We start from the raw sequence: 25,374 nt of genomic DNA, 5'->3' as shown, positions 1-25,374 counted from the left end.
GAACGATCATGTCGGACGCCGTTTTCCTCCTTTCTTCTTCTTGCTTGTTCCAGGAGATATATTTAGCTGTCACGCTGTTGATAACCCGAAACCGAACTCGGAGCTGGCGATGCTTCATCAATACGGGCCCGACGTTCCTGACTCCGTTCTCCAGAAATTGGTGGCAGCTTTTGGAGAGCTGAGAAGCTTGGCTGACCAAGGAATTATCAATTATCCTTATTCGACTCGAGAAGTAGTCAACATTGTGAAGCATTTACAGGTACTACATTGACTTTTCCTGATCCTGGACAGTTGGCTAATAAGAGATTTGACTTCTGACATCTTAAAATACTACCTTAACATTTAACAGAATAACAGAGCTGGAAGGGACCTTGGAGGTCTTCTAGTCCAACCCTCTGCTTAGGCAGGAAACCCTACACTGCTTCAGACAGAGGGTTATCCAACATCTTCCTAAAAACTTCCAGTGTTGGAGCATTCACAACTTCTGGTGGCAAGTTGTTCCACTGATTAATTGTTCTAACTTTCAGGAAATTTCTCCTTGGTTCTAAGTTGCTTCTCTCCTTGTTTAGTTCCCACCCATTGCTTCTTGTCCTACGCTCAGGTGCATTGGAGAATAGCTTGAACCCCCCTTCTTTTTGTGGGGAGTCACTTGGAAAGCATGATGTATTTCACAAGGTATTTCTCAGGGTGCTTGCCTTTGATGTCACCAAATCTTTGGAGAAACCAGTCCTCATTGGGGCAGAAGCAAGGGACCATTTTGTGTCTTTTCTTGTTCAGTTCATTTGATGATTTAAGATGAATGTATTTTTATGATAACTATGATCATGATTTCTCACTTACAGCTTTTATGTCCACTGAGAGCTTAGGCACTGGAGACAAATTCCTTGTGTCCAATCGCACTTGGCCAATAAAGAATTTTATTCTATTCTATTCTGTTCCATTTTCTATTCTATTCTATTCTATATTCCTATTCTATTCCATTTTCTTTTCTATTCTGTTCTATTATTTGTTCTGCCTGGGTGCCCCCAGACTTCAACACCAACTGAAAAAAGCAGCCAGACACGCTGGTAAAAGCAAAGGCACTTTATAGTTTGAAAAATAAACACAGAGAAAAACCTGTTCTTCCCAACAGGCAGGCTATGAGGCTTCACAGCAGAGTCCTGACAGCCAGACAATACAGCAGACTTCTTGCTGGCACACCCACCACTGTAGAGAATAAGACCCACACCTTTTCCCCCCAAGGTTTCAGTATTCAAAGTCACAAACCAGAATTCCAAGACGCCAAAGATCACAGCCAGGTCCCAGGACTCCCAAAGATAATACTCCACAAGCCAGGAAGGGTGGGTCTGCCTTTTCAGCCTTTCCAGAGAGCACCACACCCAAACCCAGCTGTTGCCTCTTTAGTGCTGAAAGTACCTGGCTAATTGTCCTCTTCGTTGTGTTGCTCTTCTCTGCCGGAGATCGATGATTGCTTGTGCATTTTCATCTAAGGAATCCAGGCTGCTTGCTGGGGAGAGCTCCCTCTCGGGGGACTCTGGCTGTCCTCCCTCTCCCTCAGCCTGAGATTCCTCCTCCCCGTCTGCCTGAACCTCCTGTTCCTCATCCTCCCCCTCTGAGCAGGAAGCCGGCAGAGGATCAGCCGTTCCCTGAGGGGCCTCAGACGGAATCACAACAATTATTCTATTCTATATTCCTATTCTATTCCATTTTCTTTTCTATTCTGTTCTATTCTATTCTATATTCCTATTCTATTCCATTTTCTTTTCTGTTCTATTCTATTCTATATTCCTATTCTATTCCATTTTCTTCTCTATTCTGTTCTATTCTATTCACTAGGTTCTGACCATTAGTCTACAAGGGTCGGCAAAGTTGGCTCTTCTATGACTTGTGGACTTTGACTCCCAGAATTCCTGAGCCAATCATGCCAGCTCAGGAATTCTGGGAGATGAAATCCATATGTCATAGAAGAGCCACCTTTGCCGACCCCGGGTAGAGGGTATCTCCTGCTTGAGCAGGGGGTCGGACTAGATGACCTACAAGGTCCCTTCCAACTTTTGTTACCTCAAATAGTTAAAAAGAAAGAAAGGAAGATTCTAAAATGCTTGTTTATGCCAAAGAACCCTCATAATTCAACAAGCAGGACGTTGAACTGTTCCGTAAGTGAATCTAAAAATAGTGCAGGAACAATAATAATTATGACATAAAGCAAGAGAAGATTCTTAATTCGCCCACTCGACTTCTGCTTTGAATTCAGGTTTCTGGTTTGCTTCAGCCCTGGTTTGAATTCAGAGTTTCCAAGAGACCTCGGTCAGGGAAGTGACCAGATTTATTTAGACTTTCTTCAAACAGTAGCACGGAGAAACAGGAGCACCATATTTTTCAGAGTATAGGATGCACCTTTTTCCTCCCTAAAAGAGGCTCAAAATTCAGGTGCATCTTATACCCTGAATGTAGCTTTTTTTTCTAGCCCTAACTAGATGCTAACGATGTTCCCAGCTCTTACCTGCTTGCAAGCTCTTTCATTGTTACTCTCAGTCAAGAATGTTTTCCAAACCCTACGTCTTTGAAGGTTTTTTTTTTTCATTGCTCTAACTTGCTCCAAATGTTTCTTTCCAGCTCTAACCAGGTGCTAGCGATGTTCATACCCGCTTGCAAGCTCTTTCATTGTTACTCTTTTGTGAAGAATGTTTTCCAAGCCCCAAGTCTTTGCAGATTTTTTTTTCATTGCTCTATTTGCTCTGAATGTTTCTTTCCAGTCCTAACCAGGTGCTTATAATTTTCCCAACTCTTACTGGCTTGCAAGCTCTTTCGTTATTTATTTATTTATTGGATTTGTATGCCGCCCCTCTCCGTATTACTCTCTCTGAGTAAGGTTGTTTTAAAGCCCTAACCAGGGGGTAAAATAATGTGCTGAAACTGACCAGACTAAAGACTCTAGCCAGATGTCTGGTAAGCAGATTCATTTCCCTATTTTCCTCCCCCAAAACTAAGGAGTGTCTTATACTCCGAAAAATACGGTAATTGGCTAGGGCACAGAGGCAGCCCTAAATGCCTAGCAGGTAATGGAAACCCATTGGGATAAAAGGAAAGGGGAAGGGATAAAATCTCACAGCTTGGGAACGGAGGAAGGAAATTACACAATACCTATTTCTATCATTGTAGGGCTCCGCTAAGGCTTCTGCTGCGAAATCAGCTTTGTTTTATACAAACGTAGCCTGTTTTAGTCGGAAGGTGTTTATACTACTGCAATTTCAGGATGTGCATATTCATGGCACGATTTATTTAGTTACAAAATCCAGCCGGCCGCTGAGATCTTCTCCTCTTCGGTCCGCAGACGAACAAAGTTGTTTTTGCATCATTTTTGCGTCTGTGAAAAGCAGAGAAGAAAATGTGCCTTGGGAAAGTCAGGCATCCCGTGGTCAAAGGCTCTGGATATGACCTCCAGCTAATAATAATAATAATAATAATTTATTGGATTTGTATGCCGCCCATCTCCGCAGACTCGGGGCGGCTAACAACAATAATAAACACAACATGTACAATCCAATAATAAAAAACAACTACAAACCCCTATTATAAAACCAAACATACACACAAACATACCATGCATAACTTGTGATGGCCTAGGGGAAGGGCTATCTTAACTCCCCCATGCCTGGCGGTATAAGTGAGTCTTGAGTAGTTTACGAAAGACAGGAGGGTGGGGGCAGTTCTAATCTCCGGGAGGAGTTGGTTCCAGAGGGCCGGGGCTGCCACAGAGAAGGCTCTTCCCCTGGGGCCCGCCAGACGACATTGTTTAGTCGACGGGACCCGGAGAAGGCCAACTCTGTGGGACCTTATCGGTCACTGGGATTCGTGCGGTAGCAGGCGGTTCTGGAGGTAATCTAGTCCATTGCCATGTAGGGCTTTAAAGGTCATGACCAACACTAATATTTCCTTTTTGCGTGCAGTGGCTCTTTCTATTCACACAGTGTTAGGGCAGTCAGGATCCAGGATAATAAGAGTTGGAAGGGAGTTTCATTTTTGCATACACACTTGGGCAGGAAACCTTCCAAACTGCAAAGTTTAATGTACGGTCTTGATCCTTTGGCCATGACCCTTCTTCGGTTTCTTGAAAAAATATTTGAAGGGAAAGAGGAGCAGAATTACATAGTTGGAAGGGACCTTGGAGGTCTTCTAGTCCAACCCCTTGCTTAGGCAGGAAGCCCTACAGAACTTCAGACAAATGGTTATCCAACCCCTGCTTAAAAACTTCCTATGTTGGAGCATTCAATGTTGGACTTCTGGAGGCAAGTTGTTCCTCTGATTAATTGTTCTCACTGTCAGGAAATTTCTTCTTAGTTCTAAGTTGCTTTTCCCCTTGATTAATTTCCACCCATTGCTTCTTAAGAACATAAGAACCTAAGCTGAGCTCTGCTGAATCAGGCCAAAGCCCATTGAGTCCAGCATTCTGTGTCCCACAGTGACCCAACAATTATCCATGGGGATCTTGAGCAGAAAGAGAAGGCAAGACCCTCCTTTTCCCCTGACCCCCAATAAAGGGGACTCAACCAACATAGAGGTGGCACTTGGACATCCATTTCAATAACCACCGATACACTTGGCATCCCTGAATCTGTTTAATCCTGCCTTGAAGCTATCAAGGCTGACAGCTGTCACGACCTCTTCTGGAAGTGAATTCCATCAACCAAGGACCCTCTGGGTGAAGAAATATTTCCCTTGATTTGTTCTCCCTTTCTTACCTATGAGCTTTAGGGAGGGCCCCCTGGTCCTAGTATTGTGGGATAGAGAAAATATTTTTTCTCTATCCACCTATTCTACCCCATGCACGATTTTATATACTTCAATCAAGTCACCCCTTGTTCTTGTTCTGCCCTCAGGTGCTTTGGAGAATAGCTTGACTCCTTCTTCTTTCTGGCAACCCCAGAGATGTTGGAAGGCTGCTATCATGTCTCCCCTGGTCCTTCTTGTCATTAAACTAAACATACCCAGTTCCTGCAACCGTTCTTTGTAGGTTTTAGCCTCCAATCCCTAAAGGCATTTAAAAAATGTGTTTCTGGCTATTGCAATGCACCAAGAGTGTGGTGAACACCTAGAATTTGTGTTTGTGTGTGTGTAACGGAACAAACTTTCAAGTTGCACTTTCCATCCCCCCCAACAAACTCACACTCCCCCCCCCCTCTTTCTTAATTTCTGCAGAAGTTTCCGACCGAAGGACTTGCCAACGTCGTTCGCAACGTCTTTGATTTTGACTCCTACAACAAAGAAATGCGGGAGATATTAATTCGGACTTTGCACAAACACGGAATCCCTATCGGAGCCAAACCCGACAACGTACAGATGGCTAAGGAGTAAGGCTAACTCTCTGCCCTATTGCTGCTAATTATAAAAAAACCTGGAAATGCTTGAAGCAAATTCCATGTGTCTCTTTCCTCCGAAAAGGGTCATTCGGTTGCGTAATTATTTATTTACGCAACATTTATCAGTGTGTGTATTGTTACGGAGTACGACCATGTGTTTAAAATAGAGGAGGGGGTTTTTTTTTAACCTAATTAACATTGGTGATTTGTGCAATGGAAATAAATAAAGGGAAATATTTGTTTGATTCTTCTCGGTTTCTATTCATTGTTTGGCCTCTTGCTAATTCATCGCTGTCGTGTGTACGAAGCTGGTTTGTAACTTTTTGGGGGAAAATGAGTGACTTGGCTTTGAATTCTACAGGGGACAAATTTCCCCCAAGTACTGCGAAACTTCAAAAGGTCTTGATTCAATAGATTTTGCCTGGCACCAGTCAAATTTCCTCTGGTGAACATCATCATTTTGTAATGATGTCATTAAGCTAAAAGACGCAAATCATCCATGCCGACAGATTTTCGCATTTTAATAGAAGTTTATGAATAACAGGCATCGTCTCCCCCAATTAGACGAAAGTTTTCTCTTATTTCTTCGGCCTTGCGATATTTCAGGCTCTTTTCATGGTATTTATGGACACCCTGTGCTATGGGGTGCTTATTTACCGAACATCAAACAGATACCATGATGTGTATAAATAATAATAATAAAAGTGCTTTACAAGATCGCAATTTTTTTAAGCTCAAACCATAACAACATTCAGAAACCATCTTCAATGAAAACAAGTATTTCCCTTTATTTTTGGAAAGTTTATGTGAAACAGACTTGTTTAAAAAATGGTGGTTATGTTGTCTGCATTTTGAGAGGAGGAGGAAGACAACTTCACTTTTCTAGCTATAAATCTCATTTGGTGATTTAGCAATAGCAGTAGCACTTAGACTTATATACCACTTCATAGTGTTTTTACAACCTCTCTAAGCGGTTTACAGAATCAGCCTCTTGTCCCCAACAATCTGGGTCCTCATTTTATTCACCTTAGAAGGATGGAAGGCTGGGAAGGAAGGAAGGAAAGAAAGAAATAGCATTTAGACTTATATACCGCTTCATAATGTTTTTATAACCCTCTCTAAGCAGTTTACAGAATCAGCCTCTTGCCCCCAACAGTCTGGCTCCTAATTTTACTCACCTTGGAAGGATGGAAGGCTGAGAAGGAAGGAAGGAAGGAAGGAAGGAAGGAAGGAAGGAAGGAAGGAAGGAAGGAAGGAAGGAAGGAAAAAGCATTTAGATTTATATACCGCTTCATAATGGTTTTACAACCCTCTCTAAGCGGTTTACAGAACCCCAACAATCCGGGTCCTCATTTTACCCACCTCGGAAGGATGGAAGGCTGAGTTATTCAAGGTTGAATAAACCACCTCGACCATCATTCTTAACTTGAGTAAAATCTCACAGGAAGATTTGCAGATATTAGTTTAATTATTTTCCAGTTTTTAACACACGGTGCCTTATAGCAGTGTTTCCCAACCTTGGCAACTTGAAGATATCTGGACTTCAACTCCCAGAATTCCCCAGCCAGCATTCGCTGGCTGGGGAATTCTGGGAGTTGAAGTCCAGATATCTTCAAGTTGCCAAGGTTGGGAAACACTGCCTGATAGTGTGCTGGCTTTAAAACATGCACACTCACATGTCCCCTGCACAATGTTAAATTTCTGCAGTTCAATTTCTGCTACGGGAGCGCCATCCTCAAACCTACCACTAGCAACCTAATACTGATATCTAATGAGCTTTTTATGCAATTGGGTGAACTTTAAAACTTGTGGACTTCAACTCCCAGAATGCCTCTAGCTGTCTTAAAGTTGCCAGGGTTGGAGACCCCTGGTGTAGAGGACGCAACGGAAATTCCAACAACAAGGGTGACTCACATGGAATGGTCTGCCGGGTGGTTGCCCAGTTTCCATGTTTAGTTCCGCGCAAACATAATCTTCATCTGTTACCACTGAAGGCACTGAAGTTGAGAGAACTTTGGCTACGAGTCCAGACTTCTGTTATTTGACATTTATTTTCCCCCCTTCGGTTGCTGAGTTGCATGGACAACATTTGCAATCGACCCCGCTTTCCAGAGTGTAAAAACCTTCAAAAGAAAGAGGTCTTTTCGTTGAGTGTGAGCTGACATAAGAACCTAAGAAGAGCCCTGCTGAATCAGGCCAAAGCCCACCGAGTCCAGCATTCTGTGTCACACAGGGGGTCCCCAATTTTCCATGGGCATCTTGAGCAGAAAGAGAAGGCAACACCCTCCCTTTTCCTTGACCCCCAACAAATGGGACCCAAGGGAACCCTGCCTGTCTCAACCAACATAGAGGCAGCACATGGACATCCGTTTCAATAAGGAAGGAGATGGAAGGAAGGAAGGAAGGAAGGAACCTAAGAACCTAAGAACCTAAGAAGAGTCCTGCTGAATCAGGCCAGAGCCCATCGAGTCCAGCATTCAGTGTCACACAGTGGCCCCCCAATTGCCCATGGGGATCTTGAGCAGAAAGAGAAGGCAAGACCCTCCCTTTCCCTGGACCCCCAACAAATGGGACCCAAGGGAATCCTGCCTGCCTCAACCAACATAGAGGTGGCACATGGACATCCGTTTCAATAACCACCGATACACTTGGCATCCATGAATTTGTCTAATCCTGCCTTGAAGCTATCAAAGCTGACAGCTGTCACAACCTCTTCTGGAAGTGTATTCTGTCATTGAATAATATGACAGTTATCTGGAAATGAAGATCACAAGGCTCGTAGCTCTCGCAAGGAATGTTCGCGGGGGAATTTGGTAATACTGTCGTGTAGCGAGAAGCCAGCGGAAGAGAATGAGCAGTGTCTTTGGTCAGTAGATCATCGACTGGCATTGTGGGGAAGGTTAGAGATGAGCGTCCTCTTTCCGTTTCCCTCCAAGGGCAAAGTGCACGCTGTAATACGCTACCTGAAAGCGAAGGGCAGGAACGGTACTGCGATGGGGACCCAAGATGTTTACTTGAAGTGCACATAATTGATAGAGTCATTGCCGCATGAAACTTTCTTGACCGTTTCGAGATTGAAGGTGAGGCTTTTCTCAACTGTAGAGTGACAGGAGATGAAACTTGTGTTGGGATGGATTTAAAATAGGACTCCGGCAGGCAGAAACCAAAGTGGAAACAAAGTTTATTTTATAAACAAAGATAAGTACATTGTGCCAACAGCACTTTATCAAACAACTTCTAACGGAACATGGCTGCAAGCACAGAAGAGAGTTAGATTAGAATGTGCCTGCTCACATAGGCAGGCGGAAATGACATGTAGAAAAGGATAAGGATTGTGGGAGTGATGTAAGAAGGGGTGTGATCAGAGAAAAGAAAAAAACACATTAACTCTTTAACTAAGGAAAGTCTCTGTTGGCTGGCAATTCTCAGCGTGACAACTTGGGCTCATCACCCTACTCCAGAGAGCAAACCTCAATCAATGCAGTGGTGCCATCCCCATTCTCCTTCAGCCAAAAAATTCAAAACTCATCAATCAGCCAGAAAAATCTTGGGCACCCATTGTGCACAAATCTTGGGCACCCATTGCTGCAGCATTCATGCCCTTCATATTCAGGTAGCATATTCAATTCAATTCAATTTATTAGATTTGTATGCCGCCCCTCTCCGAAGACTCGGGGCGGCTCACAGCAATAATAAAAACAATATTCCAGCGAAAACAAATCTAATATTAAAAAGCAAATAAAACCCTATGATATTCAAATAATAATAATTAATAATAATAATTTATTGGATTTGTATGCCGCCCCTCTCCATAGACTCGGGGCGGCTAACAACAATAATAAACACAACATGTACAATCCAATAATAAAAACAACTAAAAACCCTTATAATAAAATCAAACATACACACAAACATACCATGCATAACTTGTAATGGCCTAGGGAGAAGAGCTATCTCAACTCCCCCATGCCTGGCGGTATAAATGAGTCTTGAGTAGTTTACGAAAGACAGGGAGGGTGGGGGCCATTCTAATCTCCGGGGGGAGTTGGTTCCAGAGGGCCGGGGCCACCACAGAGAAGGCTCTTCCCCTGGGGCCCGCCAAACGACATTGTTTAATCGACGGGACCCGGAGAAGGCCAACTCTGTGGGACCTTATCGGTCGCTGGGATTGGTGCGGTAGCAGCCGGTTCCGGAGGTAATCTGGTCCATTGCCATGTAGGGCTTTAAAGGTCATGACCAACACTTTGAATTGTGACCGGAAACTGATCGGCAGCCAATGCAAGCCACGGAGTGTTGCAGAAACGTGGGCGAATCTTGGAAGCCCCACGATGGCTCACGCGGCAAGCAAACAACATATACATACCCAAACATAAATATAAAAAAAGCCTGGGGGAAAATATTACAGCGCACACTTTGCCCTTGGAGGGAAACGGAATGAGGACGCTCATCTCTAACCTTCCCCACAACACCAGTCGATGATCTACTGACCCCTGGCACTGCTCATGGTCTTCCGCTGGCTTCCCGCGACACGATAGGAATACCAACTTCCCCCACGAACATTCCCCGTGAAAGCTACGGGCCTCGTAACCTTATTTTCCAGATAACTCTCGTACAATATCATAGGAAATAACAGCTTTAATAATAGAAGTCCATTGGGATTGAAAACTTTATTGTTCGATTCACATCATTTCAGGGTCTAGGCAAACGCGGGCCTCATTTATAGCCAACTCCAAATTTATGTTCTGATTTGTATTGGCATTGCATTTTGAAGAGAGGACACTAACTGGAACAAGCGTGTTTCTATAGAGTCATTAAGTAGAAATAATTATAAGTGCCAATATTAAAAATTCCAGCTTGAAAAATTCCAGCCAGGGTGGCGCAGCAGGTTGAGTGCTGTACTGCAGGCCACTGAAGCTGACTGTAGATCTGCAGGTCAGTGGTTCAAATCTCATCACCGGCTCAAGGTTGACTCAGCCTTCCATCCTTCCGAGGTGGGTCAAATGAGGACCCGGATTGTGGGGGCCATAGGCTGGCTCTGTTAAAAAGTGCTATTACTAACACGTTGTAAGCCGCCTTGAGTCTAAGGAGAAGGGCGGCAGAAAGATCGAATGAATGAATGAATGAATGAATGAATGAATGAATGAATGAATGAATGAATGAATAAATCATATTTTGATCTGTGGAACTTCCATTATAAACCTCAGACATTTCATTCCCAAAATTTTTATTTATTATATTCATTTATTCATTTGTCCAATACACAAATACATAGGAAGAAAAATAGACATGTAGTAATATATATAAGGGTAAAAGTGAACTTTTAGGATATATGGAAGAAAGAGAATATACCGTATATGATAACTGAGAGAAAGGAAAGACAATTGGCCAGGGGACGAAAGGCACACCAGAATCAATTCCAGATTTTCAAATGTTGTTTCTCAAAAATGCCGGTTGTATTTTTCTAACAATTTGAATTGGTTCAGCTTCTCCATTAAGGACTTATTTTGTGTGTCAGAATTTAGTTTATATCTGAACCATTAAAACCTCTTTTTTTCCCTGGTCAAAAAAATTGCCAAGTGGAGATTTAGACTCTTTTGTAATTTGTTAAAATTATTTTAACAAGAAGAGGGAGTGGGGAGATAGTATTACCCACCCAGAGACATGTGTGCCAAATTAATTATAGCAATATATATTTTTCTTGGTCAGATTACCATTGCCGGATACCAAATTTATGGGCTACTGGAAAACGGATCATTTGGGGAAATCGCGCCGAAGACTGTTGTGTCCTACCGAAACACATCGCATAGATGTGAAGGTTTGTGAAATTTGGTTTGAGCTTTTGAGATGAATAGAGGAGAATATTTATAGCTTGGGTTTGACATGAAGCATCTGAGCTTGGTCATTTCGGTGTAGACGTTTCATTGCCCAATTAGAGAACTTCATCAGTGCTTGAAGAAGTGGGATTGGCTCTAGCAGACTGATAACCCAAATTTGCTTAACAACCATGTGGCTAACTCAACAACCGCAGTGATTCCCTTAACCACCGTGCCAGGAAAGCTCACAAAATATCCCCAAAATGTCCTCATAGTAAAATATATCTAAGAAAGGATAGAAGAGAAGTTATAGGAATAGAACATGTCAATGAAAGAATAGAAGAAGAGATATAGGAATAGAAGAAAGGTATAGGAGATATAGGAGAGCAATAGGACAGGGGACGGAAGGCACTCTGGTGCACTTGTACTCGCCCCTTACTGACCTCTTAGGAATCTGGAGAGGTCAACCGTGGATAATCTAAGGGTAAATGTTGGGGGTTTGGGGATGACACTATGGAGTCCGGTAATGAGTTCCACGCTTTGACAACTCGGTTACTGAAGTCATATTTTTTACAGTCAAGTTTGGAGCGGTTAATATTAAGTTTAAATCTGTTGTGTGCTCTTGTGTTGTTGTGGTCACATATCAAAGTTCTGCCTGTAATTGTCTCGTTTTGCCCTATTTCCTTCCAGTTTTGGGGTTCAGCAATTGTTTCCCCTTTCCTCTAGGGTCCCATATATGCAAACGTGCAGGGCTTCCCTCTGGAAAGGCACGAAGGCCGAGCCTTGAGCTTTTCAGAAGAGCTGGCGTTCTGGACTCTGCCGTTGAACGAGGTCAACTTCGTGTGCGATGTGGCGTCACAAGGTAGAGTACCCACCTTATCTCTCTCTGAGTAAGTAGCGATTTGAAAAGCTGCGCAAAAGGTGGCAAAATGAGATACAAGTAGAGGCGCAAGAGATGAAAAATATAGTGGAGAATATAAGGAAAACTAAGAATACAAGGGTTAGGGAAATGAGAAGGAAAATACTACATAAGTGGTATTACACACCAGTTCAACTCACATACTTTCAACAGAAGGTTAAGGGCATTTGTCGGCATGGGTGCCAAGATAAAGGAGTGTTTATGCATATGTTTTGGGAATGCCCAGTAGTGCAGAATTTTTGGCAAAAAGTGCAAGAGGATATTAGTAGGATGTTAAATATAAGATGGATAATTACTAAGAAAATGGCAGTATTAGTCAAAAGTAACGAGATGGGAGAATTCAGAGAAATAAAACATGTGTTTTTTGAGTGTTGCCTTTATTTTTTTGAGCAGTATGTGTGTATATATATAACTATATAAAACTTCAGCCTGATGATGGTGAATGTGATTTCACCGAAACGTTGCATAGACACTCAAAATATTACACGGGGCAAAACCCGAACTCAGAACAATCTACATATATATATATATATATATATGTATATATCAAATGTTTTTAGCTGAAATTTTAAAATTAAGGGAGACTAGGATGGTACCATTTCGGCCTTGTTCTGGCCTCATCAGCTAGCCACACCCTTCCTTACTGGCATTCGATCTGGCAGCCTCTGCCTTGTAAGGCAGAGAGTTAGCAGTTGAGCCACCAGACCTTGATCCCTCCAGCTCTGTACCAGGGAGGGGCTATATGTTTTTTTATGTCGGATCACCCTGGTATATTGAAGGAACGTCACAGCTCCTTTTTGCCTCTAGGCCCAACCCAGGGCCATTTCAAGGCAGTTAATTTATTCATAGCCGACAACTATATTCTGTATGTATCAAATCATATTTATATATACTAATTGGCATTTACACCTTCTCTCTTTTATTTTTTATTTTCTGGTCCCGTTCCTGCTAAAGAGCGTGAAGACGGCACTTCCCTTTACATGGCCGCCTGCAATCCCGTCTCCTTATATTTCATGGACACTTCCGGGAAAACTGGATACTGCATGGACCTCTACGACCTCTTCCCACGAACCCTTCGGGGCGTGTGGCAACCGTTTGTCCGACTGGCCCCCCTCGGCAGCCCCCTCCAGGGCCAGATTGTTCTGCACGAAGAGCAGGTAAAGGCCAGGGGAGGTCGAGCCGTAGCTCATCCTTCCGCCTCTTGGCCTTCGTTGCAAAGGTCTTTAAGAAATAAAAAATAAGAGGGAAAGAGGGAGAGAGAGAGATTTTGAAGAGATGGACAGGCACACCTATTCAATTTGTGTGTAGTCTTCCTTCCTTCCTTCCTTCCTGTCTGACTTCCTTCCTTCTTTCTTCCTTCCATCCTTCTTTCCTTCCTTCCTTCCTTCCTCTTTGACTTCCTTCCTTCTGTCGTTCTTTCATTCTTCCTTCCTTCCTTCCCTCCTTACTCTCTGACTTCCTTCCTTCCTTCCTCTCTGACTTCCTTCCTTCCTTCCTCTCTGACTTCCTTCCTTCCTTCTTTCGTTCTTTCTTTCTTCCTTCCTTCCTCTCTGACTTCCTTACTTCCTCTCTGACTTCCTTCCCTCCTTCCCTCCCTTCTGACTTCCTCTCTTCCTTCCTTCCTTCCTTCCTTCCTCTCTTACTTCCTTCCCTCCCTCCTTTCCTTCCTTCCTTTCTTTCTTTCTCAAGGTCCTTTTGAAGGGTAGAAGTACGGTCAAAGGTATTAAATAGCTTAACATCATCAGCAAAGAGAACACAATTGCTCTTCACTCTCACTCAACTGTTCTTTCTCCTTCCTGCCTTCCTGGGCCTGTTTTTTCAAGCTCTGCCCTCACTTGGCCAGCCCCCCCCCCTGGCCCCCTTTCCCCCAGTTCGCTCTTCCCCTCCCTCCTTTGCAACCAATTCTTTTTCCACCCCTGCACCCACTTGGCCCGGTCAGGAAAACTCTCGCGGAAAGGGAAGCTTGGAGAGGAGCTAAAAATAAAAATGCATCTCAAAAAGAAAAGTTGCACATCTGCAGAGCTTCTGGAATGCAAAAGCGCTGGGGAGAGCCAGAGGTCAGCCAAAGGTTCCTTTTCTCACACTGGGGGGGGGGGATAATAATCCCAGCGTGGGGCCAAAACGGGAAGATCCTTCCCAGCTCCCTTGGAGCACAGCCAGGTCGGCCGAGCTCAGGAGAAGCCTCTGCCCGTGAGTGACCCAAGAGCCTTATTCCGGGAGAGCCCCAAAGCCACCGGGCCACCGGTCAGGAGTCCGTTCAGATGGGAGCTATTAGGAGAGCGGAAAGGGCTGGAGAAGGAAAGGCCACTGGGGGTGGGGGGTGGAAGGGGGGGCACGGAGGAGCAGCAGGATTTAATGTAAAAGCCAAAGGGGACATCCCCCCCCCCCAAGCCTTCTTCTTATTCCAAGGCAGTGTTTCTCAACCTTAGCAGTTTTAAGATGGGTGGACTTCAACTCCCAGAATTCTCCAGCCAGCAACGAGTTGAAGTCCACCCATCTTCAAACTGCCAAGGTTGAGAAACCCTGTTCTAAGGCTTGGAACAGCTTTTGGGTTTCCAGTCTTACGCATCATGTTTGCAATGCACAGCAAAGAGAAGGGAAGGGACGGGAAGGAGGGAAGAGGGTAGAGGAGAGGAAAGGAAAGAGGGAAGGGAAGGGAAGAGGGAAAGGAAAGAAGGAAAGGAAAGGAACGGAAAGGGGGAAGAACTCTGGCCTACATCACAAGGCTGCTCTGGGCATTTTTTTTCTCTCTCTCCAGTGTTTTTGTATTTTTTACAGTCAGGTTTGGAGCGGTTAATATTAAGTTTGAATCTGTTGTGTGCTCTTGTGTTGTTGTGGTTGAAGCTGAAGTAGTCGCCGACAGGCAGGACATTGCAGCATATGATCTCGTGGGCAATACTTAGATCTTGTTTAAGGCGTCTTAGTTCTAGGCTTTCTAGGCCCAGAATTGAAAGTCTGGTCTCGTAGGGGATTCTGTTTCGAGTGGAGGAGTGAAGGGCTCACTAGATGTCCTAGATGCAATGAAGCAACTCTACCCACTGAGCCCAGGTGGTGCTGTACTGCAGGCCACTAAAGCTGACTAGATCTGAAGGTCAGCGGTTCAAATCTTATCCCCAGCTCAAGGTTGACTCAGCCTTCCATCCTTCCGAGGTGGGTCAAATGAGGACCCAAATTGTGGGGGCAATAGGCTGGCTCTGTTAAAAAGTGCTGTTGCTAACATGTTGTAAGCCGCCCTGAGTCTAAGGGGAAGGGCGGCATAACCAAAAATTGAATGAATGAATAAATAAATAAATTAAATAAATAAATATGATGGGCATGCAAAAAAGGCAGCTGCACCTCACAAAGCCTGGGGTACCCCTATATGAGGTACCCATCGCAGCAGCGTTCCTGCCCTTAGCATTCAGGTAGCGTATTACAGCGCGCACTTCGCCCTTGGAGGGAAACGGAACGAGGGTGCTCCTCTCTAACCTTCCCCACAACGACAATCGATGGTCTCCTGACCAAAGACACTGCTCATTCTCTTCAATATCAACTTCCCCCACAAACACTCCCCTTGTAACCTTACTTTCCCAATACCTCCCAAGTGAGAAGAGGTCATTGGCCTTCCAGAATGGGTAGAACCATCCTCCTTTTAATTCATTTATATTTTTTCCTGATAGAGTCACACCATTTTATTACTGGACACAAAGACGGGGGCCGTAAGCCGCCTCACCTTGTTACCGGATATCCCAGCGTCGCGGAAGGGAACATCGTGGTGGGGAGGAAAAACAGAGCAGGTAAAGCATCTCAGTAGCCTCCCTATCCTGCGGGAATCCAGGTAGTTCTCAACTTAACAGAAGAGCCTTCTCTGTGGTGGCCCTCTGGAACCAACTCACACACACACACCCCGGAGATTAGAACAGCCTCCACCCTCCTTGTCTTTCGCAAGTTACTCAAGACCCACCTATATTGCCAGGCATGGGGGAACCAAGACATCTCCCCCAGGCTCTCTTATATTCTATGTTTGGTATGTATGTGTTGTATGGTTTATTTTAACAGTTGGGTTTTTTTTTTATTTAATTCTTATTGTTAGATTTGTTCCATTGTCTATACTGTTTTTTATTGTTATTGTGAGCCGCCCCGAGTCTTCGGAGAGGGGCGGCATACAAACCTAATTAATAATAATAATAATAATAATAATAATAATAATAATAATAATAATAGAAACATAGAAACATAGAAGACTGACGGCAGAAAAAGACCCCATGGTCCATCTAGTCTGCCCTTTTACTATTTCCTGTATTTTATCTTACAATGGATATATGTTTATCCCAGGCATGTTTAAATTTGGTTACTGTGGATTTACCAACCACATCTGTTGGAAGTTTGTTCCAAGGATCTACTACTCTTTCAGTAAAATAATACTTTCTCATGTTGCCTTTGATCTTTCCCCCAACTAACTTCAAACTAATATTCGTTTAGTGACCAAAGCTACAATAGCACTGGGGGGGGGGGGGGGGGAGCAAATTTGGATTCTTTTTCACACTTACGATCATTTCACACTTACAACCCTTTAATTCGTGGACTCCATTTACTGCCGATTGGTTTCCGGACACAATTCAAAGTATTGGTCATGACCTATAAAGCCCTGGCAGGACCGAGGGGAAGAGCCTTCTCTGTGGGGGGCCCGGCCCTCTGGAATCAGATCCCCCCCAGATATTCCCCCCCGTTCCTCGCCTTCCACAAGAATCTCAACACTCATTTATGCCCCCCCCCTCTACTGCAAGTCACTTTTCCCGGTACCGTCGTAAACTTCAAACACTCACTAAGCAAACTGTCATGAGTTGAAAACTACTACTACCATTCCTGCTATTATTTTCCCCTCCATGTCAGATCCATTAAAGAACCTTTTACTATCACTTATCCAAGTATTATTATTATTATTATTATTATTATTACTATTATTATGTCAATACAAACAAGATCACTATGCTGGATTTCGTATTTCATCAGCAGTCGGGCGCTTCCCAAATTATTATTATTATTATTATTATTATTATTATTATTATTATTATTACTATTATTATTAATTAGATTTGTATGCTGCCCCTCTCTGAAGACTCGGAGCGGCTCAAAACAGCGATAAACAATGTGAGAAATCCAATACTTAAAAACAACATCTAAAAACCCATATCATTAAAAGCCATACAATTCAATCATACCATATATAAATAAATCACATTAGCCTGGGGATACCTCAAGTACCCCATGCCTGGCGGCATAGGTGGGTCTTCAGTAACGTACGAAAGGCAAGGAGGGTGGGGGCGGTTCTAATCTCCAGGGGGAGTTTATTCCAGAGGACCGGGGCCGCCACAGAGAAGGCTCCTCCCCTGGGGTCCGCCAACCAACATTATTTAGTTGACGGGACCCGGAGAAGGCCAACTCTGTGGGACCTGATCGGCCGCTGGGATTTGTACAGCAGAAGATGGTCCTGAAGGTATTTATAGGGCCATGTAGGGCTTTATAGGTCATTACCAACACCTTGAATTGTGACCAGAAACTAATCGGCAGCCAGTGCAGGCCGTGGAGTGTTGACGAAACATGGGCGAATCTAGGAAGCCCCACAATTGCTCTCACAACTGTGTTCTGCACGATCTGAAGTTTCCAAACACTCTTCAAAGGTAGCCTCATGTAGAGAGCATTGCAGTAGTCGAACCTCGAGGTGATGAGGGCAGGAGCGACTGTGAGCAGTGACTCCCGGTCCAAATAGGGCCGCAACTGGTGCACCAAGTCTCTATCTGCTCTCTTTATCTCACAATCTGAAGTTAGTTGGGGGAAAGATAAAAAGCAACGTGAGAAAATATTATTTCACTGAAAGAGTAGTAGATCCTTGGAACAAACTTCCAGCAGACGTGGTCGGTAAATCCACAGTAACTGAATGTAAACATGCCTGGGATAAACATAGATCCATCCTAAGATAAAATACAGGAAATAGTATAAGGGCAGACTCGATGGACCAGGAGGTCTTTTTCTCCCGTCAGACTTCTATGTTTCTATGTTTAAATATGACAAAGGGTTAATTTGGTGAATTTTGGCCATTTGAAGAACGGTAAAATGATTATTTTTTTGTCTTTTCCTCCCCTCCCTGCCCACCGACCCCCGAAAGAAGGCGAGTCACAAGATGTGCAAAGAATTTGCACATAAGAATTGGCTGGTGTTCTACAAAGAGGAAGGGTAAGAATTGATGTTTAATTTATTGTATTTCTATGTTGCCCAATTCCCTTTTTCTTCGCTTACAGAACTATCCAGAGGTTCCCTCTGAGCCTAACGTTTAATGTTTTCAATCTTTCAGGAGCTTCCTTACCATTATGGATGTCCTGGGGGGCAATGCCCACACCATCTCCTTGCCCATCAGTCTCAAGTCTGTCTTTTTAGTGGCCGAAGACCGGTGGCTTCTGGTGGAAAATAAAACCAACCAGTAGGAACAACCTTTTTTTTTTTTTTTCATTTTTTATTAGTTTTCAAACATATTTCAACACAAACAAACAAGCAAACAAAAAAAGAAAATGTTTTTAAAAGTACAAGAAATTATAATATCAGCGTACATTCAGTATTTCTGCATTGCTACATCGGATATTTCATTAATTTATATAATAATATTATATAATAGTATTGATCCTTTTTTTTATATATTAAGGGATTTTAACTTCAGTTTTACTAATATTAGATTTGTACCACTGCTTATTGTCTTTTATTATTGTTGTGAGCCGCCCTGAGTCCTTGGAGAGGGGCGGCATACAAATCTAATAAATTATTATTATTATTATTATTATTATTATTATTATTATTATTATTATCTCTCTGGGGGTGTGGAAAAAAGACAGGATATTCTTTAAATTTGGTCAATTTAAACCTGCCATTTTAAAATATTGATAATTCCTTGTGATTTCCAGGAAGTACCTGCTGACTAAGCCGATACACCTGGCCGTGGAGGAGACGGGCGTATGCCAATTGCACACTCTGACTGAGGAACCAGAAGAAACAGGATTTGGAGTAACCACAGGTATGGAATTTTTAACGAATCCCAGCGACCAGTTAGGTCCCACAGAGTGGGCCTTCCCCGGGTCCCGTCGACTAAACAATGCCGTCTGGCGGGACCCAGGGGAAGAGCCTTCTCTGTGGCGGCCCCGACCCTCTGGAACCAACTCCCTCCAGAGATCAGAGTTGCCCCCACCCTCCTTGCCTTTCGTAAGCTTCTTAAAACCCACCTCTGTCGTCAGGCATGGGGGAATTGAAATTTTTCCCTTCCCTCTAGGCTTATAAAATTTATGCATGGTGTGTCTGTGTGTATAATTGGTTTCTTAAGTAAGAGTTTTTAAATTAACTTAAATATTAGATTTGTTCATATTGTTTCACTATTGTTGTTAGCCGCCCCGAGTCTACGGAGAGGGGCGGCATACAAATGTAATAGATAGATAGATAGATAGATAGATAGATAGATAGATAGATAGATAGATAGATAGATAGATAGATAGATAGATAGATAATGATAAATATAGAGATAAATATAGATATAGATGATATAGAGATAGGGATAGATAGATAGATAGATAGATAGATAGATAGATAGATAGATAGATAGATAGATAGATAGATAATGATAAATATAGAGATAAATATAGATATAGATGATATAGAGATAGGGATAGATAGATAGATAGATAGATAGATAGATAGATAGATAGATAGATAGATAGATAGATAGATAGATACCAAATTGTCAGCATCTTTGTGGCGGGCGTGTGTGTGTGTGTGCTTTGTTTGCATAATGATGGGACTGCAAAGCTTGAGAAGACGTATCTCTTCAGAAGATATATTAGCTGAATTGAGTATTTTCACACAAATCAGGGTTGGAAGTTGTGTGGACCTGAACTGCCAGAATTCTTGTTGGGGAATTCTGGGATCTGATGTCCATACATGCTAGTTCACAAAGGCTGGCTGGACAATTCTGAGATCGGACAGTCATACAAACTGGCTGGAGAATTCTGCCAGTTGAATTTGGCAAGGCTTGCTGGAGAATTCTGGGGGTTGGAGTTCACAAGGTTGGCTGTGGAATTCTGGGGGTTGGAGTTTGCAAGGCTGTGGAATTCTGGGAGTTGGAGTCCATGCATGCTGGCTGGGGAATTCTGGGAATTAGAGTCCAGCCCTCTTAAACTTGCAAAAGTTGCGAAACGTTGAGGCAGCCCCCACCTTTGTCTTCCCTTGGTGGCAGTTTTAGAGCAATTAAAAATATAAAAGAGTCAGAGGAAGTTGTGAAGAAAGAAAGAAAAAAGCCCAAGAGTTAGCAAATTCAAATAACACCTTTCCGGTTGCCTGAAAATCCCAAATAATGAGACCGGCTGTTATCACCAGGAAAGCTGAAGCAAGCATCACCTTCAAGTGTTGCAGGCAGACAGGCTTGTTTTAAAGAAAAAATAATATTTTGGGGGGCTCTTAATTTTGCCAGGAGCAGCAAAGCCATCTGCTCAAACAGGCATCAAAAGGTGACTTTTATTTTTATTTTTATTTTTTTTTAAAAAAGAGAGAAATGCCATCAGATGCTTTGCAAAACGAACGGCTGGCCCATGCCGCGCTAACCCAAGTACAAAGAAATGATGTGCATAATGAGAAATATTGTAAACGCACGGCCCTTTTTTGACAGACCGAAGAGAAGCTATTCCTCCTTTTCATTATATGTTCTCTCGAGCCGAACAAGGCGGTTGTGGAGTGCCTTGCTTGCTTAATCACATCACACAGGGAGGGGCACATCCACTCCAAACCTCTTGAGAGAGAGAGACAGAGACAGACAAACAGAGACAGACAGACATAGGCACAGAGACAGAGAGAGATAGAGACACAGAGAAAGAGACAGAGACAGACACAGAGAGAGACACACAGAGACAGAAAGACAGAGACAGACAGATACACAGAGAGAGACAGAGACAGACAGACAGACAGAGACACAAAGAGAGAGAGAGAAAGACAGAGAAAGGGAGACAGAGACAGAGATAGAAAGATAGACAGACAGAGACAGACAGACACACACACACACAGAGGGACAGAGATAGAAGGCAGAGAGACAGACAGAGATAGAGAAAGATGAAAACAGACAGAGAGAGACAGAAAGACAGAGAAAGAGACAGAGACTGAGACTCAGAGAGAGAGACAGAGAAACAGACAGAGAGGCAGAGAGAGAGGGAGAGAGGGAGAGATAGAGAGAAAGAGAGAAAGAGACAGAGACGAAAACACAAAGAGAGAGACAGAAAGACAGAAAGAGAGAGAGACAGACAGAGAGAAAGACAGAGACAGAGAAAAAGTGACACAGATAGAAAGAGACAGAGAGAGAGATAGAAAGACAGAGAGAGAGAGAGACAGACAGAGAGAAAGACAGAGACAGAGAGAAAGACAGAGACAGAGAGAGATAGAAAGACAGAAAAAGAGAGACAGACAGAGAGAAAGACAGAGAGAGAAAGACAGAGAGAGAGAGATAGAAAGACAGACAGGGAGAGACAGACAGAGAGAAAGACAGAGACAGAGAGAGATAGAAAGACAGACAGACAGAGAGAAAGACAGAGACAGAGAGAAATGAGACAGATAGAAAGAGACAGAAAGACAGACAGAGATAGATAGAAAGACAGACTGAGACAGAGACAGAGAGAAAGTTGTCCCAAAGGTGTTTTTTCAGGAGGCAACTGGACCGTCTTTGTTTTTCCCTGAAGACGTTTTGCTTCTCCTCCAAAGGAGCTTCCTCCGTTCTGACTGTTTCCTGTCTTCTTCTGCCCAGGGGTGGACACTTATGTGCCTCAGGCTGTTTCCCGAGAGCCGCTCTCTTCCGAGAACTTAAGCCGAGCCGTGGAGCAGAAAATCAGTGCCCCCAACCGAATGTTCACCGGACGGGAAGATTATGCAACGGTGGTGGTTGGATTCCCAGACCTGATGGTAGGAGGGGTTTTTTTTTTTTTTTTTTTGGGGGGGGGGGGGTTGTTTTTTTTTAAGTGGCCTTTCTTGATTTGCATTTTTGAAAATTTGGAATCCTTGATTCTGGGCTCACTGATCTTTCCCCCAAATTCAGACATTTTGAATGTCCACAAAGTGCCTGTCCTGGGATGCATCCTTTAGATAGATTGTGAAATCTGGAAAATTTGTATTGCGTCCTGGAATCTACTGAAATTAAAAATCCTGAGGAAGTGTGTTTGTGAATTGCAGGAAATTAAATTAACAATTGATCCGTTTTAAAATGGCTTTCCTTCCTTCCTTCCTTCCTTCCTTCCTTCCTTCCTTCCTTCCTTCCTTCCTTGCTCGCTTCCTTCCTTCCTTCTTTCTTTCCCCCTCACCTTCCTTCCTTCCTTCCTTCTTTCCTTCCTTCCTTCCCCCCTTCCTTCCTTGCTTGCTTGCTCCCTTCCTTCCTTCCTTCTTTCCTTCCCCCCTCCTTCCTTCCTTCATTGCTTCCTTCCTTCTTTCCTCCTTGCATTCCTTCCTTTCCTCCTCCCTCCCTCCCTCCCTTTCCTTTCCTCTCTCCTTCCTTCTTCTTTTCTTCCTTTTCTCTCTCCTTCCTTTCTTCCCTCCCTCTCCCCCTCTCTTCCTCTCTCCCCTTTCCCTCTCTCTCTGTAACTGACATAGACCTAATTACTATTCCCTTCCAACATTTGTTATTTTTTGACCCTTGTAACAGAAACCTTTCTTGACATCCTACCCAATCAAATGTTCCCCTGTCACTGGCCAGATAATTCCAAAGATTAATGAGTTTAAGCATATATCATTGCATGAAATACCAAAGAAGGCCAGAATTAGCCCGAAAATCTCTTTCTGGCCAATGCCTCACCAGGCTTCAGGAGAAGTTCTTTGGAATATGCTATCTTAAGGCTCACCTAACCCTTGCAACCACCATTAATTTCCTTCCTTCCTTCCTTCTTTCTTTCCTTCCTTCTTTCCTTCTTTCCTTCCTTCCTTCTTTTCTTCCTTCCTTCTTTCCTTCCTTTCTTCTTCCCTTCCTTCCTTCTTTCTCCTGCTTGGGTGTGGAGTTTGGGCTAGATGACCTCCAAGGTCCCCAACCCCAGCTCTATTCCGATGGATGGATTAATCCCAAGCACTAAATGAATGCTTAGATTTCATTAAGCCCCTTCTGTGATCTGCTTGGTTATGGGTTGAAGTTCTAGCTGAGGGACAGTGTCTTCTCCACTGTCCATCAGCTTCTTCTTCATCATCATCATCATCATAACAACAACAACAGAGTTGGAAGGGACCTTGGAGGTCTTCTAGTCCAACCCCTGCTTTGGCAGGAAAGCCTACACTACTTCAGAGAGATGGTTATCCAGCATCTTCTTCAAACTTCCAGTGTTGGAGCATTCACAACTTCTGGAGGCAAGCTGTTCCACTGGTTAATTATTTTAACTGTCAGGAAATTTCTCCTTAGTTCTAAATTGCTTCTCTCCTTGTTTAGTTTCCACCCATTGCTTCTTGTTCTACCCTCAGGTGCTTTGGAGAATAGGTTGACTCCCTCTTCTTTGGGGCAAACACTGAGATATTGGAAGGCTGCTATCATGTCTCCCCTGGTCCTTCCTTTCATTAAACTAGCCATGCCCAGTTCCAACAACATATACAGCCTATACAGTTTATGCATGGTATGTTTGTGTGTATGTTTGCTTTTTAATAAGGGGTTTTTAGTGATTTTTAAATTATTAGATTTGTTGTACATAGAAACATAGAAACATAGAAGTCTGATGGCAGAAAAAGACCTCCTGGTCCATCTAGTCTGCCCTTATACTATTTCCTGTATTTAATCTTAGGATGGATATATGCTTATCCCAGGCATGTTTAAATTCAGCTACTGTGGATTAATCTACCACGTCTGCTGGAAGTTTGTTCCAAGGATCTACTACTCTTTCAGCAAAATAATATTTTCTCACGTTGCTTTTGATCTTTCCCCCAACTAACTTCAGATTGTGTCCCTTTGTTCTTGTGTTCACTTTCCTATTAAAATCACTTCCCTCCTGGACCTTATTTAACCCTTTCACATATTTAAATGTTTCGATCATGTCCCCTACATTGTTTTATTGTTTGTTTATTTATTATTTATTTATTTATTGGATTTGTATGCCGCCCTTCTACGTGGACTCAGGGCGGCTAACAACAGTGATAAAAACAGCATGTAACAATCCAATACTAAAACAACTAAAAAACCCTTATTTATAAACCCAAACATACATACAAACATACCATGCATAAATTGTTGTTGTGAGCCACCCCGAGTCTGCGGAGAGGGGCGGCATACAAATCTAACAAATAATAATAATATGTTTTAGCCTCCAGTCCCCTGATCATCTTTGTCGCTCTTCTCTGCAATTTTTCTAGAGTCTCAACACCCTTTTTGCATCGTGCTGACCAAAACCGAATGCCAGGATTCCAAGTGTGTCCTTACCAAAGCCTTATAAAGTGGTATTGAATCAATTCTTTGAATCGATTCTAGAGTCTTTCTGGATACCTTGCGTCCTTGTAATAAGTGCCTTTCATTAGCTAGATCGCTTCTGTCTCTCAAGAGTCCAAAGTTTGTTTGTTTTAATTAAGATTCCATTCTCTTTTTGATGGGACAGCTGTCTCATTTAACCCCAATGTTCACGTTGTGCACCACAGTCTCCAAACGAGGTCTTCAGCTGCAAGAGAAGCTCCCCCCTGAGCAGCCGACAGTTATCGCCCGCGGATCCACTTTATTACGGGAGAGGTGGCAAAGGGGGCACGGCGAAACACACCAATTGTGTCACCCTGACTGCCGCTAACCAAGTGGTGAGGCTCTTAGCACCCGGAGACGTCCCTCTGAAGGAAATCTACCCTAAAGGTAACACAAATTCTTTATATATAAGTATATAAAGCTAGCTGATGAGAGCAAAATAGCTTGAAATAGAACTACAGCGGTCCCTCTACTTACGAACATAATTCGTTCCATGTTCAGGTTCTTAAGTAGAAAAGTTTGTAAGACGAAGCAATTTTTCCCATAGGAATCAATGTAAAAGCAAATAATGCGTGCGATTGGGGAAACCACAGGGAAGGTGGAGGCCGTGTTTCCTTCCATGAGATTCCTAGAGAGGCCCCACAGAGGCTTCTCCCTGCCTTTTCCGGCCCTGTTTCCTCCCAGGAGATTCCTAGGGAGGCCCCACGGAGGCTTCTCCCCACCTTTTCCGGCCCTGTTTCCTCCCAGGAGATTCCTAGAGAGGCCCCACGGAGGCTTCTCCCTGCCTCTTCTGGCCCTGTTTCCTCCCAGGAGATTCCT

General features: G+C 43.4%; 1 protein-coding gene across 4 annotated transcripts in view; it reads left to right on the top strand.

The window, feature by feature from the left end:
* The window catches only part of VWA8 (von Willebrand factor A domain containing 8), a 99,023-nt gene that overhangs the window by 48,747 nt on the left and 24,902 nt on the right, over positions 1 to 25,374 (top strand). For 2 of the 4 annotated variants that reach the window (XM_070751384.1, XM_070751382.1), the window contains exons 25-35: positions 54 to 259; positions 5,200 to 5,351; positions 11,067 to 11,175; positions 11,900 to 12,035; positions 13,047 to 13,249; positions 15,752 to 15,868; positions 18,238 to 18,305; positions 18,424 to 18,549; positions 19,025 to 19,134; positions 21,895 to 22,049; positions 24,741 to 24,942. In XM_070751384.1, coding sequence (XP_070607485.1) covers positions 54 to 259; positions 5,200 to 5,351; positions 11,067 to 11,175; positions 11,900 to 12,035; positions 13,047 to 13,249; positions 15,752 to 15,868; positions 18,238 to 18,305; positions 18,424 to 18,549; positions 19,025 to 19,134; positions 21,895 to 22,049; positions 24,741 to 24,942 — 1,584 coding nt within the window. The remainder of the gene's footprint in view (positions 1 to 53; positions 260 to 5,199; positions 5,352 to 11,066; positions 11,176 to 11,899; positions 12,036 to 13,046; positions 13,250 to 15,751; positions 15,869 to 18,237; positions 18,306 to 18,423; positions 18,550 to 19,024; positions 19,135 to 21,894; positions 22,050 to 24,740; positions 24,943 to 25,374) is intronic. The other 2 variants (XM_070751383.1, XM_070751380.1) reach the window with 1 other exon arrangement.

The sequence above is a fragment of the Erythrolamprus reginae genome, chromosome 4 (assembly GCF_031021105.1).
Source record: "Erythrolamprus reginae isolate rEryReg1 chromosome 4, rEryReg1.hap1, whole genome shotgun sequence".
Classification (NCBI taxonomy): domain Eukaryota; kingdom Metazoa; phylum Chordata; class Lepidosauria; order Squamata; family Dipsadidae; genus Erythrolamprus; species Erythrolamprus reginae.
Note: the sequence above shows the minus strand (reverse complement) of the source record. Positions and strands in the feature narration are given on the sequence as shown.